Genomic DNA, 15,626 nt, shown 5'->3' on the forward strand with positions numbered 1-15,626 from the left:
CAACTGACACCAAGGAGGGATGTCTGAATTTGCCTTCCAGTAGAGGGAATGAGAGCTGGGAAGCAGGGCTTAGAGGGCATAAGGACAAAGAATCATAAGAGCATTCTGGAAGGACTTCCTTGGTAATTCATTGCAAGTTGCCCCAGGATACAACTATAGAGAGAATGACACATTGCAGAGTTGGAAAGCAAGTTGAGGTGGTTGTCCACACTTGATTATGAATAACAGTTTTTTCACTACTAGGATTGTTTTCAGTTCCAAACATATTCTACTGCAGCAAGACTTGTCATCTGTTTTCACAGAGCTGCAGGATGGTTGAGATTAGAGGAAACCTATGGAGGTTTTGGAGAGGAGAAGAGCTAGGGTGAGATGATTTGTGTTCTCTTTCTTTCCTTTTTTTAAGAAGAATGTGATTTAAAGTTAGTATCTTTGGGTTCTCCACTTTGCAGCTTGTCTAAGCTTACAGAAATCACAATTTTTCTTTTTTTTAATGAAACAGTAGTTCTACATACAACAAGGCCAAATAACTAGCTCTTACCAAATCAGTTGCACAGAATTATTTTTAAGGTATGGACTGCTTGCTCATGTTGTCCTTTAATGAAAGAATCAGTAGCATCATCTGACAGCATGGTTACATGGGTTGAACACCAGTGTCTTCAAGAGGAGCTGTAAAACCAGGGGATGCTGAGATCACTCTGTTGAATCTGTCAGCTCTCAGCACTGTCTTGCTGCTTCTTGATCCTAAGCCTAAGACTCTGATTCTGTTAACTGAGAGTTTAGTTTGGCAGCCACTGTCTTCAGTTTTACCTCTCTTACAACTGTTTCAGTGCATCTTGCAGTGTTGCTTCAGTCCTCTTCAAGTTTTTCTCCCGTTCCTGAAGCCATGACCCTTGTGGTACAGCTGCTGTGAGTCAGCTGCATAGCTAGAAAAGAAAACAAAAATGCTGTGGCATGTGCATGACTACAGGGGTCATGCCTTCAGGAATGGGAAGCTGATATGCTCCAGAGTTTGTTTACTTCAGATTTGATGAGCCACAAAGATTTAGGAAATAAGGCTTTTTATAGTACTGCGTGTAGCAGCTCCTGCGTTCTTCTTTCCCGCAAGTAGCGGTGATGGCTGGGCTCCTCCCAGATGGGCTGTGGGTCCCAGCAAGCCCTCTGTGGAGCTGGGGACAGCTAGCATGCTTGCAGGGTCTGGGCATTAGCAATCCATAGCCTGGCACTGCTACTGTCAAGGAACTGGTCCAGTTCCATTGCTGCCACCTACTGAAACTTGAGTTTTCCACCTCACTGAGCAGACTAGTGGGAAGCACAGATTTGCAGATGAGGTCTGAAATGCCACAGTATCACTAAAAATAGTAACAAAAACTGCCCTCTCCTCTCCCTCTCCCCCCTGCTTGTGGATTTCCAAAATGTGTGTGTGTTTATTTTGCTACTTAAAGTTCATCTTCTTGTGCAGCTTTAGTGGTCCTAACTAATAATCTTTCTGCAGCTTTTACTTCTTCCCCTGCTAATATATTTGAGATATGTCTATGATACAGCTCTTTCTCGTACCTCCTGTTTTCTGAGCAATAATGCACGCATTTAACTTTTTTGTGTTGTCTTTAGTACAAAACCAGATGTTCTTACTTTGTGATAATGAAAACTTCTGTATATATTTTAGAAAATCCTTATGATTTAAAAATGGAGGGGGAGGGAGGGGGAACGAGTGGTCTTATTTGCTAAATTTAATTTGCAAAGTGTTTATTGCCAAAAAAAAGAGCCTTCTTTTCTAGTCCTGGTTAAATGCTTTAGAAATTGCAGGGTTTATTACAGACTTGGGCAGAAGGCAAGGCATATTTATTCCTATAACTAATATTGCAAATATTGATAGAATAAAAGATCCCCACAGTCTACTTTGATATGTTGTATATGGGACTGAGTGGGCACCAATGAAATATGAGAAGTTTTACAATGGTCTTAGTGACCAACTCTTTTTATTCTTCTAAGGCTTGTATGATTTTACACTCGTTTTAAAAAATGTCTTTTCCCCTTCCCCTCTTAAAGGTAGAGACCTCTGGGTTCTTGTTCTGGGAAGGTTTCCAACCCATCATAAGATTGGCATTCCAGAGTTCAAGTATGTTGCTAATATGCATGGGGATGAGGTACGTTTCAATTTTTGCAATGTCATTTATACCAAATACACTTACCAGAGGTTTAGAGTGAGCTCCTCTCAGGCATGTGCTTCTTATTACTGAGGTATGACATAACTCAAGGAAGACAAAATATGTGTGTATTTATTGAGGAATTTTCAGAATAAAGTTCCCTTGTTTTGGTGGAAGGGCCTTAAGAGACCTTACATCATGCTGAAGAGTCCTACAATCCTACACTCAAGACCTCTCTTAAGTAGAGAGCTTTGTCTTCTCCAGGTGAGTAAACCCAGAGGCTTTAAGTTGCCTGGCAATGAGTCAGATGCAGTAGTTTGCTTGCACATTGTTACTGCCTAGGCATGAAATATGACTGATAGAACTCTTCAAATACATACTAAGATTAAATAATAATTGCTGTGAAGCATCGAATTATTTATTGTAGGAAGAAAATTTAGCTTGGGAACCTTAAGCTAGGAACAGCTAGATTCACCTGAGATAACACAGAGTACAAAAGGAAAAGTAATGCCAGAATAATAAACTTGCTCTGGGAAGAATGCCCACTTATTAATGATCAAGGAGAAATGGTGATTATGAGCTTACCTAGTGCAGTACTTGAATCTGAATCAGAAAGAATCAAAGCTTCACTGTACAATACTTTTTTGCTTTGTATTTCTTCTATTCTTTAGCTTTAGCTGATTATATTAGTTATCTTCAGGAGAGGTTTAAACTGTGCTGTATGTTTTTATGCATTCTTTCATGTGCAGGTTAAATAATATAACAGGAGGAGCAAGATATATATGTGTATGTATGTGCTAGACTGTGAATTCCCAAATCTAAGAAAAATGGCTATAGAAGAAAGTGTATCCTGTGCAAAGGGTAATGTGTCACGAGTTGTTGCTGTTAACAATACTGTGTGTGAGCACTTGCACGCCTACAGGCACTCGTGACATGATGTGCCAAGAATGTTCCCCAAGTTAGACTAGTTTCACCTTGTTCGACACTGGCCTTGCTCAAAGTATTGCTGGGAGTTTAACTCTGTGTGGGAGGAAGCTGATTCATGGTGTCAGATGGGTACATTTTTTACTGGATGCCCACGACAGGGCTTGCAGCTCCTGGAACCAGCTGTGTGCCACCAAGGCATCTATAGGAACTGAGGCTCCGTACTGCAGTCCCTGCAGACTGCCAGAGGGGATTGCAAACCTGTGACTGGAAATCACCCAGCTTTGATGGGGAGGAGGTGGAGGGCAGGATATGATCTCATCCAGAATGGGCTGGCTTGCAAATCCAATATTGCTGGACTGCAAAAGGCCACACATACTGAAGTCTCCACAAGGAAACACCCCTGTCATTATCACTGCCCAGCTGGATGTGCATAACAAGCTTTGACCATAGAAACACACACTGTTTGCACATCCACAGGGCTGGGAGTTGCTGGGGATTGGCAACTCGGATCACTGCCTAGGATCTAAGTTTTTATTGACAACATGAGGAAATGAGGCAAGATTTTCTCCTAAAGTCAGACACTGTGCCAGACAGTCTGAGCAGGGTTGGTCCTTGAGCTGCCTAGCTAAGAGGTCCTACATTCCAGTTGTTTGTCAGACCAAGCTCACACCTAGGGAAATATTCCTCCTTTCAGGCCCTCATGATGATTTTTGTGATATGGGTTATTTTGGAGCATACAGGTAACACACAGTTTGTGTTTGGGGTTTTTTTTATCTGATCATAAATGTATTTCAGATGGCAGGAAATTAATTTCTCATATAGAGAAGCATTGGTAAACTTGAATAATTTTTTCCTGGAATCTAAGATTCTGCTGGACCAGTCACTGGGGATAGATTCAATTACCACTACAATATATTAAGCGGATAAATTTTGCACTAATGATCCAACAAACTTCAATTTGTATGCCAGAGTCTTTCATAAATTGGAATTACAGGATTATGGGTTCATTGATTGGGTCTTTTGTGCTTCAGTGACGTATTCCACAAAAGATACCAAGTGAGACGTTCTGTTCTCAGGTGTTGTTTGGTGATGCTGCCCTTCTAACCTGTTATGATCACACATATGACACTTAACTTTGACTCAGCTGGCCTGCTGCTCCAAAATCATAAAAGTTGGGGTGGAACCTGAATTACATGTGTGTGGGCTGTTCACACATGCTGCTGGAAGAAAATCTAGGTTATTTGGAGAGCTGCCCAATAGGGAAGTTCTAATAAAGTAATGTGAGTACACAATACCAGGAAAGGAGTATTATTTTTTTAGTAAGTTCATTTTCTTGGTACTCTAAGACATAACCAGCCAAGATTTAAAAGATTTTCATTTGTGTTCACTGTAGCCAGATAGAGCGAACTTTTGCCCCAGATCCACTGAGAGGCAACAAAAGACTTCTCCCATTCTTTGTGTTGCCTGTATGAAGCTGGACACCATTTTTAGCAGTACTTTTTATATAACCTGAGCCAAATTAAAACTGATTTAAGCTAACTTTAATCAAGATGGTGGTAATTGACTGCAGAAAATGCATAATCCTGTGAAATGTTAGTAAAGTCTTCAGGGGCAAGGTGAAGGAGAGGTTGCCTGATCTTCTGGGGCAATTCCCATTCTGAATTAGACAGCAGCCTCTCTTACTTGAAATATCTTCTCTTTCTAAGTCATGCATTTCTCCCTGGGGAAGAACTCCTCCTGCTTAACATTGACCACAACCAAACCCCTAAATACTCCTAAGTCATAAATGGTGCAGAACTATCACCTTTGGACCCTCTGTGCCAGTGACTTAGGGAAAAGCACATCTGAATAAACTGCAAACTTCCTGTGTGTTTCTGCTTCCCCCCTTAATGTACTGAATATATGGCTTTAACTTTCTGCAGCTGTAGTGTAACTGGACCATCACTAGATTAAACTCTTAGGATGGCAGTGCTGATATCAGCCCTATTTTCCTAAAGTGCCCACTTCTGATCTCTTTATTTTCTGAGTATATAAAATAACAACAATGCAAATAATATTAAATAATACAATAGCTTATTCATAATAAAGAATAATTTATAATAATATATACAAAACACTAATATACATAATATAACAATATAGTAGTATAAAATATTATTTTAAATAGTAGTATTTTTCCTCTTTCATTACGTGAAACTGAGCCTGTACTGATAGGTCTGAACTAGCCTCTGTGAAAAGATGTGTTTATCTGCTGCCTTATCTTGTGAAATAAGTTAAAGCAACTCTACCCTATTTTCCATGTCATCATAGACATAGTCATATCCACAGTAGGGTTTCCTGAAATATCAGGGCTTAGGTGAATAGAGACTGGACTAGATTGATTCATTTGTGGTCAATATAATGGAGTCCTAAAAAACCACCAAACAATAAACTAAAGAGTCTTGTGTAGAATTTCTTACTCTTATTTCTAAAAAAATTAATGGAAGCTTCATTGCACTATCAAAGTACCACAGTGGAAAAAAGGCTAGGGTTTTTTTTATCATCCAATTGCACAAAAAGAATACTGCATATACTGCACAACCTGCTATAGAGAATTGTAAGCCCATACTGACTTCACTCATTGAAGTGATATGCAGGGAAACAGTATTTTCTCTAGGAAAAAAAAAAGCCTATTTATTGCATAGTGAACTATTTCCCACCTAGTTTCAGTATTAGCTGATGTACTGTGAAAAACGTCAGAAGCACCATAACTTTCAAAATTCGAAACAATCAAATCTCAGTGATTTTTTTTTAGAAAAAAGCTGGATGTTGCTGAGGTCTGTTTCAGCACATTTTAACACTGTCTTGCTGCAGTTACTTTTTTCCTTATCTTTCTTCACATTCTTCTGAGTGGGAAAAGAAAAAGATATCCATGTCTCAGCCAGGTAAATCCAGAAGCTGGTGGAGTTTGTCCTGGTGGTAACAACTTATGCCAGTTACTAGATCAAAAGCAGGCTTTGTGTTGCCGTTTTCCTCCAGTAATAAACCAGAGAACTGCACTTCCCTGTCATAGCCATGGTATTTCTCAGATGTCCATAGGGATTGCTGCTGTAGAAATAAAGGGATGTGTGCCAAACTACTCGCACAAGCAGCCACTTTAACCCTGTGTTAACCTGCTGGGGTGTGTCCTAGCGGTGCATAACAATTAGTGCTGTACAAGTGTTAAAAATAACATCTTGCAAGTGTGACGTTTCAGTGGGAAACCAGGATGGCCTACTGGTTTCTCTGCTCATACTCTGCTTCCTTAGGTGGGGTTGTGGCTGGAATGCTGAACCTGGCCTGTGGAGCAGCTGGGGCTGGAGCAAGGAGGCAGGCAGGACTGTGGTGCCCTGAAACAGGTCCTACCTGACGGTTTGCATCTTTCTTTCAGCATTGTTCAACTTAAAAAACAGGCCACGTTTAAGGACAGAATTTTAATAACAAAAATGGGCAGAGTCTGTCCACCCCTAGTCCCCTGGTGTTAGGTCTCTCTCATGTGGTAACAACACCGTTCTAAACCCAGTGATGCAGTGAAGTGGTACAGTACAGGTGCATTTGGAGCTGACCTTAATCTCCTAACTGGCTGCTGCTCGAGCTTCTTGAGTAATCCCTGTGGTAGCTGAGCAGGGTGCTGACACAGCCCTGCCAGCAGGCAGAGTCAGGAACTTTAGAGGATTTGTGTACAGAAGCAGCAGTCGCACCCTTTTCTACAGCGCTGATCCATGTCCTGACACATGCACACTTCTCCATTCAAGGCTTCCCCTGAGGATTGCTGAATGCCTTTCCTGCTGACTTTCTCCCTTTGAGGCACAGGAGGAAGCTGACATCTGAAAGTGCACAGAGAAACTTAATGTCTAGTTGTATCCCTAGAGGTGGGAGAAAGGGATTTCCTTTGCTTTTCTGTCATCCTTCCTGTGAAATACAGTAGTACAATCCACCTCAGCATCTCCTTTGGGATACTGCAATCAAAAACAAATGTTCGTGTCCTCTCAAAGCCCCAGAACACATTCATGCTGTCCCCTGCTCTTCTCACTATCTTCATATTAAAACTGAGGCAGGTAAAGGTGTCTGTCCTAGACTTTACTGTCAGTAATCTACCTTCAGTGTGTCTAGATCCTTTATTTGAAGCTCTAAAATAAAACTGACTCATAACTCTTATCCACAGGCACACCTGACCTCTGTAGTAACAGGGCAAAGCTTGACTGAGCAGCAGATGCTTTCCAAGGCCTCGATCAAAACTTGACCTTGAACTTGAGCTTTCCCAGAAAAAAAACTTTCCCTCAGATACTTCCAGATGTGCTTTCCCAAGCAATGCAGGCTGCTCTGGACCAAAACAAAACCACCCCTCTGTTGCCACACCAAAACAGTGGTAATAAGTATATTCTTTCCTCACTGTGTAATCACCCAAATGCCAACACTTTTATGATAATCTGAATCACCTAATGCCCTGAGTACAACAACCAGGAAACCTATAAAGTAGTTTGTAAAATACCATACATGTAAGTAAGCCTGGGATTAGCTTTTAAATACAAAGAAGGTCATCTGTGAAAATCTGGTCATCTTTCATTCTTTGTAAACATTGTTCTTTTCTGCCACATTCTTCTGTTCCTTTTCTTTTCCTCCCTTTCTGTTCCTGCTTCTCTACCCTTTCTTTTTGTGATTTCTTTTGCTCAGGCACTGAAGAGAAGTACAGTAGGAGATGAGCATTTTCCCAGTTTCCCAAGGCAGTCCAGCCTTGTCTGTAGTTTAGCTGTCTCTGTGGTAGAGCCATTCTTGCTGATTCTGAGTCTGGTAACTTCACCTATCATGCCCAGGGCCATGATTTGGCTGATTTCTCTCCTCTCCTTTCTTCCCCCACCCTTATATGCTTCCCAAGATGTCTATCACTCTTTTCAGGAGCTCCCTGTACAAGACAGGTTCTGTTGCATCCCTTCTTAAATTTCACAGAGTATGTTTATCAGACCTGCAGAGCAGTCTGTTTTTACATACTCAGGTGCTGGTTTAGATCCTGTTGTGATATACCAGGCTTTGTTCTTGGAGATAGAGATAAGTTATTTCTAGAACTCATCTACCTGCAAGTCTTGGTTTGTTCCCTTTCCAAACAGGATTTAGGAACCCTAAAGCACCCTTGAGGCATGGTGCTGTGGAAAGTGCCCCTGGAAAGTATGGTCCAGTGAACACTGGCAGTGGTTTCTGGGGTAGAATAGGATGGTCCTTAACTCTGAATCTGGTACTTGACACTATTTTGCCTAAAATCTGAAAGACTAAAGGGAGATGTCAGTTTTCATGACTTATACAAACTTACATGAACAAAAATATGTGTTTAACTTTTTCTCTGCCCCTGCCTTTCCTTGATCTAAAGTCTGTATCCAAATGTCTTTCCATGTCTTTTTCTAAGGATTTATTTGGTTTCCCCAATGCACACGTTCATAATGTTAAAAGAAAGCAATGTAACAGAAGTATCTACGTGGCCTCTTTGATCTTGTATTAATATTGACTTCCCATGAAAGAGGATCAACAAGGAAAAAATCCTGCTCTGTGGAATCCTGGAAAACTTGTGGCAGACTTGTCCTCCCTTCCCTCTGAAGCACCAGTGCCAAGCAGTGCCACACAGCGCTGGTGCTCGTGTGCAGGGTCATTCTGGCACCAGCACAGAGCTGGGACCCTGCAGTGGGGCTGAGAAAACACAGTTTTTGAGGCGTTCCCAAGCCCACACGATGTTTATCAGGCAGTTTTAGTTTTTGTTATAGCTGTTCTTTATCCATGTGAGATTTAAGCAGTGCATCTGACACAGTCAGTTTCCCATTATACAAAAAGGTCTGGTTGATCTGGGTTTAAAACCCTTGTGAAAACCCTCCAGTGATTCCTTTTATCTATTCAGTTACTTTAAATATATTTAAGGGAGGGCATAAAACAAAGCATTGTTGATCAGAGTGCTCTCATATGCCTGGTATGTCTGTGTAGTCCATAAGAAAAACCTCTAAGTTCAAGGTGGTGGATCTTTATTTATTTATTTATTTATTTTCTTCTTCTTCCATTATCAAACTTAAAGTAAAATCTGTGCTTCTTTACACAGACTGTTGGGAGAGAAATCCTGCTCCATTTGATAGATTTCCTGGTGAGCAGCTATGGACGTGACCCAGTTATTACCCGGTTACTCAATAATACCCGGATTCATATCATGCCAACGATGAATCCAGATGGATTTGAAGCTACAAAAGTGCCTGATTGTTATTACACACGAGGAAGGTAAGGGTGGCTTAGGAGGGTGGGAGAGGTAAAATAAATGGGTGGGGAGTAATAATCACAGATAGCCAGAAGACTGATTCATGCTTGGTGGAGAGCAGAGTCTACAGGATGTGCTTGGGCTAATTTTGGCTGTGCTCTTCTGAAGACATGTTGTTGTGGCATAGAGTTTCTGGAAGACTGAGTCAGAAGGGTATTTATATGTGGTGTGGCCAGAAAAAATTGGTCAGAATGGTATAATGACCTCACCTTCTAGGCAGGAGACCCAGATTGCGAATACAAGCACAATTCCCTATTTTGTAGCACCTTTGGAGTGCTACAAGAAAAGGAAAATTCCACCCACAAGGATCTATTTCAACTGGAGAATTCTGTAGCCCTTCTTAATGAGAAAAGGTGTGTCTAAGCTTGTTGAATGGACTTCAGCAATGTGTTTAAAAATCATGTTGAATGTGGATTTAGTAAGGAGTTACACAAGCAGAGCTGGTATAATAGATTCTGTGCTAATAGTAATGGTGAGAAAAAAAAACCTACATAGAAGAAAATATAACTTGACATTGCATCCTGTGCTACTTTTGCATTTTTTAATGTGGCTATTGCAGAGACCAAAAAGGGGATGAAAAGCTTAACAAGCTAGAAGAGGGAAAGAGACAGTGAGAGAATGGGAAGAAACACCCAGAGGACAAATTTGGAATGTGCAGAAAAAGCAAACCCATGAGCTAGAGGTTCTCTTGGATCACTGGCCTTGGCAACCTCAGAAACAAGAGAAAAGAAAAGTTTAGGTAGTTCAGTTCTTTAGGTGACCAGAGTAGGCCATCTTTTTTATTAGGAAAAAATGTATTCCTCAGCAAATAGATGGGACTTGTATGGAGGGGGATGTTTTTTATCCCCTCACTATTAAATAGAGTTTAATAGATTGAGGTAAAGAATTAACACAATCAATGGTGAATACCCTCTTTATTCCTGTACTGACCTATCTGAGTGAAAAAGCAAGAGAGCATTTGAACAGAGCTGGGCATTAAGGTTCAGGGAGAAGAAAATGCATCCCGTGTTTGACTCAGATTTTTTCCTGTCTGTTGAGATTGACGGCAGCCCAAGGAATACAACTATTCAATAGTTACCTTGGCCTTCTTTACAAGCAGGAAAAAACACATACAGGAGGAGGACAAAGTTCTTCTGACCTGGCTCTGGTTTTTCTAATTCACTTATGAGTAGATGTGCATTCTCTGTGCATGTTAAATATTCTCTGTTTCCACTTGAATTGTTTTGTTGTGGCCTATGAAAACTCCAGAGCTGCCAGAAAGCAAATTGAAGTCCATCACTGTAATGCTTGAGAAATAAAAAATGGTCATCTTGCCTGTTCCCTGAAGATAGTAGCACACCACAGATCTGGAGTACTGGGAGGCCGGTGATGTGGAAGTATCCACAGGCAAAACAGTAAGGGGAATGTCTTCTCTCTTTCAAAGGTACAACAGGAATGGAGAAGATCTGAACAGAAATTTTCCTGATGCCTTTGAAAATAACAGTGCCAGCATTCAGCCAGAGACTCGAGCAGTAATGGACTGGATAAAAAATGAAACATTTGTTCTTTCAGCAAACTTGCACGGGGGTGCCCTGGTTGCCAGTTACACCTTTGATAATGGTAACCCAGGTAAGCTGGTGACAAACTCTGTTCTCCTCAGCTGACTGGGTTTAGGAATCTTGGCTGCGCCAAAGCACAATTTATAAGGATTCATGCAAAGTTCTTCTACCTTTTGAGCTGGGATGGGCAGAATTTGATAAACCTCATCAAAATTCACTCCCTAATATATCCTTTTGGGAGATGTTTATCCTGCATGTAAGCCACCACTGTGTGTTTTACCAGTAATGAGAGTTGCACGATGGCTGTCTTCACTCTGCAGTTACTGGCTCTTTGAATGGCTATAGCAGATCTCCAGATGATGATGTCTTTATTCACCTGGCAAAAACCTATTCTTCCAACCACGCCAGCATGTACAAAGGGACGGGGTGTGACAACAGGCAAACCTTCCCAGAAGGCATTACCAACGGGTACTCCTGGTACCAGCTGGAAGGTAAGAATGTCATTGACATTTCATTCAGCTGGTAAGATGATCTCACTTTCTCCTGCCATCTCTGATGATGAAAGGGCAGTGATTTTAGTCAGAGTAGAGGGCTGATGAGGGGAGCAAGTCAACTCATTCACACAGGTTCTGTGAGCAGGACCTGGGTGTTTTCAGACTCTTCCAGCCAGCAATTACACAAGTAAATGAGGCAGTCACTGCTGTTTGCCTGATTCTGTGCTTAAGGCCTGCAGTAGCTGTAATACACATAACACACGTGTGCACACATTGCTTGGCATCAAGATCTTCTCCTTTCAGAAAGAAGGAATTCTTCTATTCATATGTCTTCAATTTTTAAATGTTTAATTACTGAAATAAATGTGAAAGAAATAAATTCTTTATGTGTAGCCAAATAGAATATGGGGCTTGTGCACTGTGTATGTTCTCATTGTCTGAATTCAAATACTTAAAAGGGTCTTGGAATGGCTTTGGCAGTAACAAATCCTATGCCAGCCTATCTGTCCCTTTTTAGCTGGGAAAGCTTGAATGAATTTAAGTCTAAGGCCCACTCTTTCTCAGTCACAATCATCATCATTTCCAAAATGAAGTATGCTTTAGAAAACAACACTCTATGAGTAAATAATAAAGATTTTTCACAGGAGGCAATAAATACAAGTGTGGCATTGTGGAATAACTTATCTGATTCACTTTTCTTACAGGTATGATGCAAGTACTAACGTTTTAATTCTCCTGTTTGTCTTTTAATTTGACCTTAGTGTTTCTTTGCAGCTGAAAACCCTTTTATTTCACTTTTAAGGTGGAATGCAAGATTACAACTATGTCTGGGGACAGTGTTTTGAAATTACATTGGAGCTGTCATGCTGTAAATATCCTCCAGCAGACCAGCTGGAAAAGTTCTGGAGAGACAACAAAGTTGCTCTGATCGAATATATCAAACAAGTACACCTAGGTGGGTATGCCAATGGGGGCAGAGAGAAAACTGAGGCAGCTTAGAGGGAACTCCTCAGCAGCCTGGGTCAGTGTCACAGCTCACAGGGGAGAAATCTGGTGTTAACTTGGGAGTTCCTGAACTGGAAGTGCTACAAAGCCATGGATGGGTAAGGTAGGAGAACTTACAAGTGTGAGGCGAGGGGCAATGGGTGCTACTACAGGTGTGCAAGGGGCTTAAAATGTGGGGCAGGAGCAAGAGAGAGACCCTAGGGGCTGTCTGACCATGCACTCCCCCCCTCCCCTCATTTTTCTGAACAGCCTTGGGACAATCATTTATTTCAGAGGTTTCTAAGTGTATGTGTGCCTCAGCACAAGTGTCACGGGTCTTTGCTTGCTTGGATTTTGTAAATTTGAAGGGCTTCTCTAGGTGTAATCTGACTTCATATTTGGAAAAAACCGCTGCTTAGTGAAGCTGTGGTGCTTAACAATGAGTTGCAGGGTTTGCACAAACCTGTTGCTTATCTTGCATTTTGTTGCCCTAAATATCTGACTGCTATTTTATCTCTGCCTAATGTCGGTGCTGCCTTGAAGATGGTGTGTGGGAATTAAGGGAAACTACTTCATAAGCAGACATTGTTGGTATTCTGCCTTTGGGAAGTACTAGACGAGAGGCTGACTTATTTTAAATCACAAAAAAAGAAGGGTGGGTGGGTGGGTGTGTGCAAAAACTGCCAAACCTGTACTGAAGATTGAAGCCCTTCAGTAAAGGACATAGAGTAAGTGTGCATGATGCCTTCAGCAAATGAGATTTAGAAGAGGAGATTACAATACTGCTAACTTAACATGAGAGTAAGCTATTAACAACAACAGCCAAGGATTTTCTGGTTTAATTCCCTTGAGCAAGGCCAAAGTGACTAGTGATATTATTAGATGTGCTGAAACGTGGTGAAATAGCCTTTGAGTGCATCCAGCAACAGAACAATCTGTCTTTCTCAGAGAAGGAGGCTCACCAGTTGCAGTTCACGATCTTTCCCTCCTCTCCCTTTTTTCAAAGGTGTCAAAGGCCAAGTTACTGATAAGAATGGGAATCCTATTCCCAATGCCATCGTGGAAGCCAAAGGAAGGCCACATGTCTGCCCCTACAGAACAAATGAACAAGGGGAGTACTTTCTTCTCCTTTTGCCTGGGACCTATGTGATCAATGTGAGTATGCAGCCTTACTGAAGTATTGTTTCTAATTGCACTGAGTCCCTGAGCACAGTGAGACTGCAGCCTTAGAGCTGAACTGCTAGGAGGTGTAAAGACTCTTTAGCAGACTTTAAAAAAAAGCCTGTATATTTAAATATTAGTCAGCAGAAAGGATATTTTTTGATACAGTCCTCAATGTCCAGAGATAAGCACTCCTTGGACCTTGATGGTGGAGCCAGCTGGGATGAGCGTCTGGAGCACAGCACAACAGGAGCTTGAGGTGTTTGAAACAAACCACAGAGCTCTTGCAGGGTGAGAGGGTGGAGCCTGGGATCCGGGCAGCAGCGGGCTGGCACCACCATCCGTGACTGTCATTGCCTTGTGTCAAAATAGTTTCTTGTGGAAGTCCAAAGAACACCCATGATGGACAGGCTCTGCCTGCTGCCAAGGGCTTGTGCTTAAGCATCGCTGCAGGATTCCGACTCTTGCACAGCCAGAGTCTTTTTGCTATAACATGAAAACTTTACTCTTTTCCCATTCCATGTTCTCAAATGTATCTTTAGAACATTTCCCCTGTACATTTAAAGTGTAAACAGTTACTGTTTCACAGTTGAACTCAGCGTTTCAAACCAAGGAAGAACGCTTTTGTGTTTGTTCTTAGGCTACTGTACCAGGATTTAGATCGATGCTGAAGACAGTGGAAATACCTGACAACACTGGAAACTTCAGTGCTTTGAAGCAGGACTTCTCCTTCCCAGAGGTCTCAGATCAGATCAGATCAAGAGTTACTTCATGCCCCAAAACTCCCCTCTACCAAGAGTTCACACGGGCTTCATCTGCAGTAAAACCAACTGTACACATCTTGGTTTTAATGACAGTTATGCTGGTAATTTTCAAATAAAGTCAGGAATGACAAAGGCTAAAGGCAAAATCTTCCTGCACAAATATGGCTTTTTGGAGAAGGAATTGTATATGCAAAAGAATGTATGTTTTTACAAACCAAATTCTCGGATTCACAATCATGTTTACTGTATTTTGTAAAATACTGGCTTGACAATTGAATGTTTTACTTTAGTTACAGCAGATGTATTTTTAATTGTAACAGACTCATATTTTTCTATGTATTTTACTCTGACACAATTTTGTACAGCCTGTGGCGATAACCACAGAATTTTGATGCAGAAAGTACAAATACATTTTAAAGACTTTTCCCAAATTCAAAAACATTGAGGATTGTACTGCAGTGTTTCATGCAAGCTCAGGTTCCTCACTGAGCCAACAGCTCAGGTACCACACAACTGTAAGTCATCAGCTCAATACTGATTTCTCATAATAAAGCCACTGCTATAAATGAAGAATGGCATTTTTTTATATGCTCTTTCTTACCTGGACAGATGGGACTGCTCAGGGCTCAAATGAGGTAAAGACCAGTAACACAGACATGTTTTAAGACAAGAAGATGAAAATTAAATGTGAGTATCTGCCAAAGGGCCATGCTGGGGAAGCTGGATGATAATCTGCACCAACAGGGAAAAGGGAGGAATTTATGGCTCTGAAAACAGTGTTCTCCTACAGCAGAGCTGCTGAAAACAATGTGGAAAGAGTCACTGACAGCTTTATACCTTCTCCATTTTTAACTGAGTATGTTGTGGCACAGAACCACGTACAATTCAGAATTCTTTGAATAGTTTTAGCAATGGCTTTATACTGTTTCAACAGCTTCACAGCCCTGCTACTCCACTGCTGTTTTAACACCCATGCCAGGAGCTGGCAGCCACACTCAGCAAGGCACAAGCCAGCTCCAGTTACAAAGGGTGGTTTCAGTGCTCCCCTGGCTGCATTGTACTGCAAGACAGGATTAGCAGATTCCTTTTGCCTGGCCAGTTGCAAATCATTTTCAGGGCCCTTTGAAGCTGCCCAATAAACAGAAAATTTATCAAGAAAAGCCAGTTAGTACTGTCTCCTGTGTTTATTTTAAAGCTTTATCTGCCAGTAATTTTCTTAAGCAATTTCAAAAGTAAACCAGCAAAGATTATCTTTGGAAACATCAATCTTTTCCTGTATACAGTAAATAAAAAATGCAGGAATGCAGTTA

At 41.3% G+C, this 15,626-nt stretch overlaps 1 protein-coding gene across 4 annotated transcripts in view; it reads left to right on the forward strand.

The window, feature by feature from the left end:
* Positions 1-14,886, forward strand: part of CPM (carboxypeptidase M) — a 28,513-nt gene extending 13,627 nt beyond the window's left edge. For 2 of the 4 annotated variants that reach the window (XM_086884455.1, XM_086884459.1), the window contains exons 3-9: positions 2,047-2,144; positions 9,166-9,338; positions 10,799-10,983; positions 11,234-11,404; positions 12,210-12,362; positions 13,398-13,546; positions 14,193-14,886. In XM_086884455.1, the coding sequence (XP_086740581.1) occupies positions 2,047-2,144; positions 9,166-9,338; positions 10,799-10,983; positions 11,234-11,404; positions 12,210-12,362; positions 13,398-13,546; positions 14,193-14,432 (1,169 nt within the window). In that variant the 3' untranslated portion in view covers positions 14,433-14,886. The remainder of the gene's footprint in view (positions 1-2,046; positions 2,145-9,165; positions 9,339-10,798; positions 10,984-11,233; positions 11,405-12,209; positions 12,363-13,397; positions 13,547-14,192) is intronic. The other 2 variants (XM_086884457.1, XM_086884458.1) reach the window with 1 other exon arrangement.
* Positions 14,887-15,626: the final 740 nt, after the last annotated feature.

The sequence above is a fragment of the Cyanistes caeruleus genome, chromosome 4 (genome assembly GCF_971803275.1).
Source record: "Cyanistes caeruleus chromosome 4, bCyaCae1.hap1.1, whole genome shotgun sequence".
NCBI classification, from domain to species: domain Eukaryota; kingdom Metazoa; phylum Chordata; class Aves; order Passeriformes; family Paridae; genus Cyanistes; species Cyanistes caeruleus.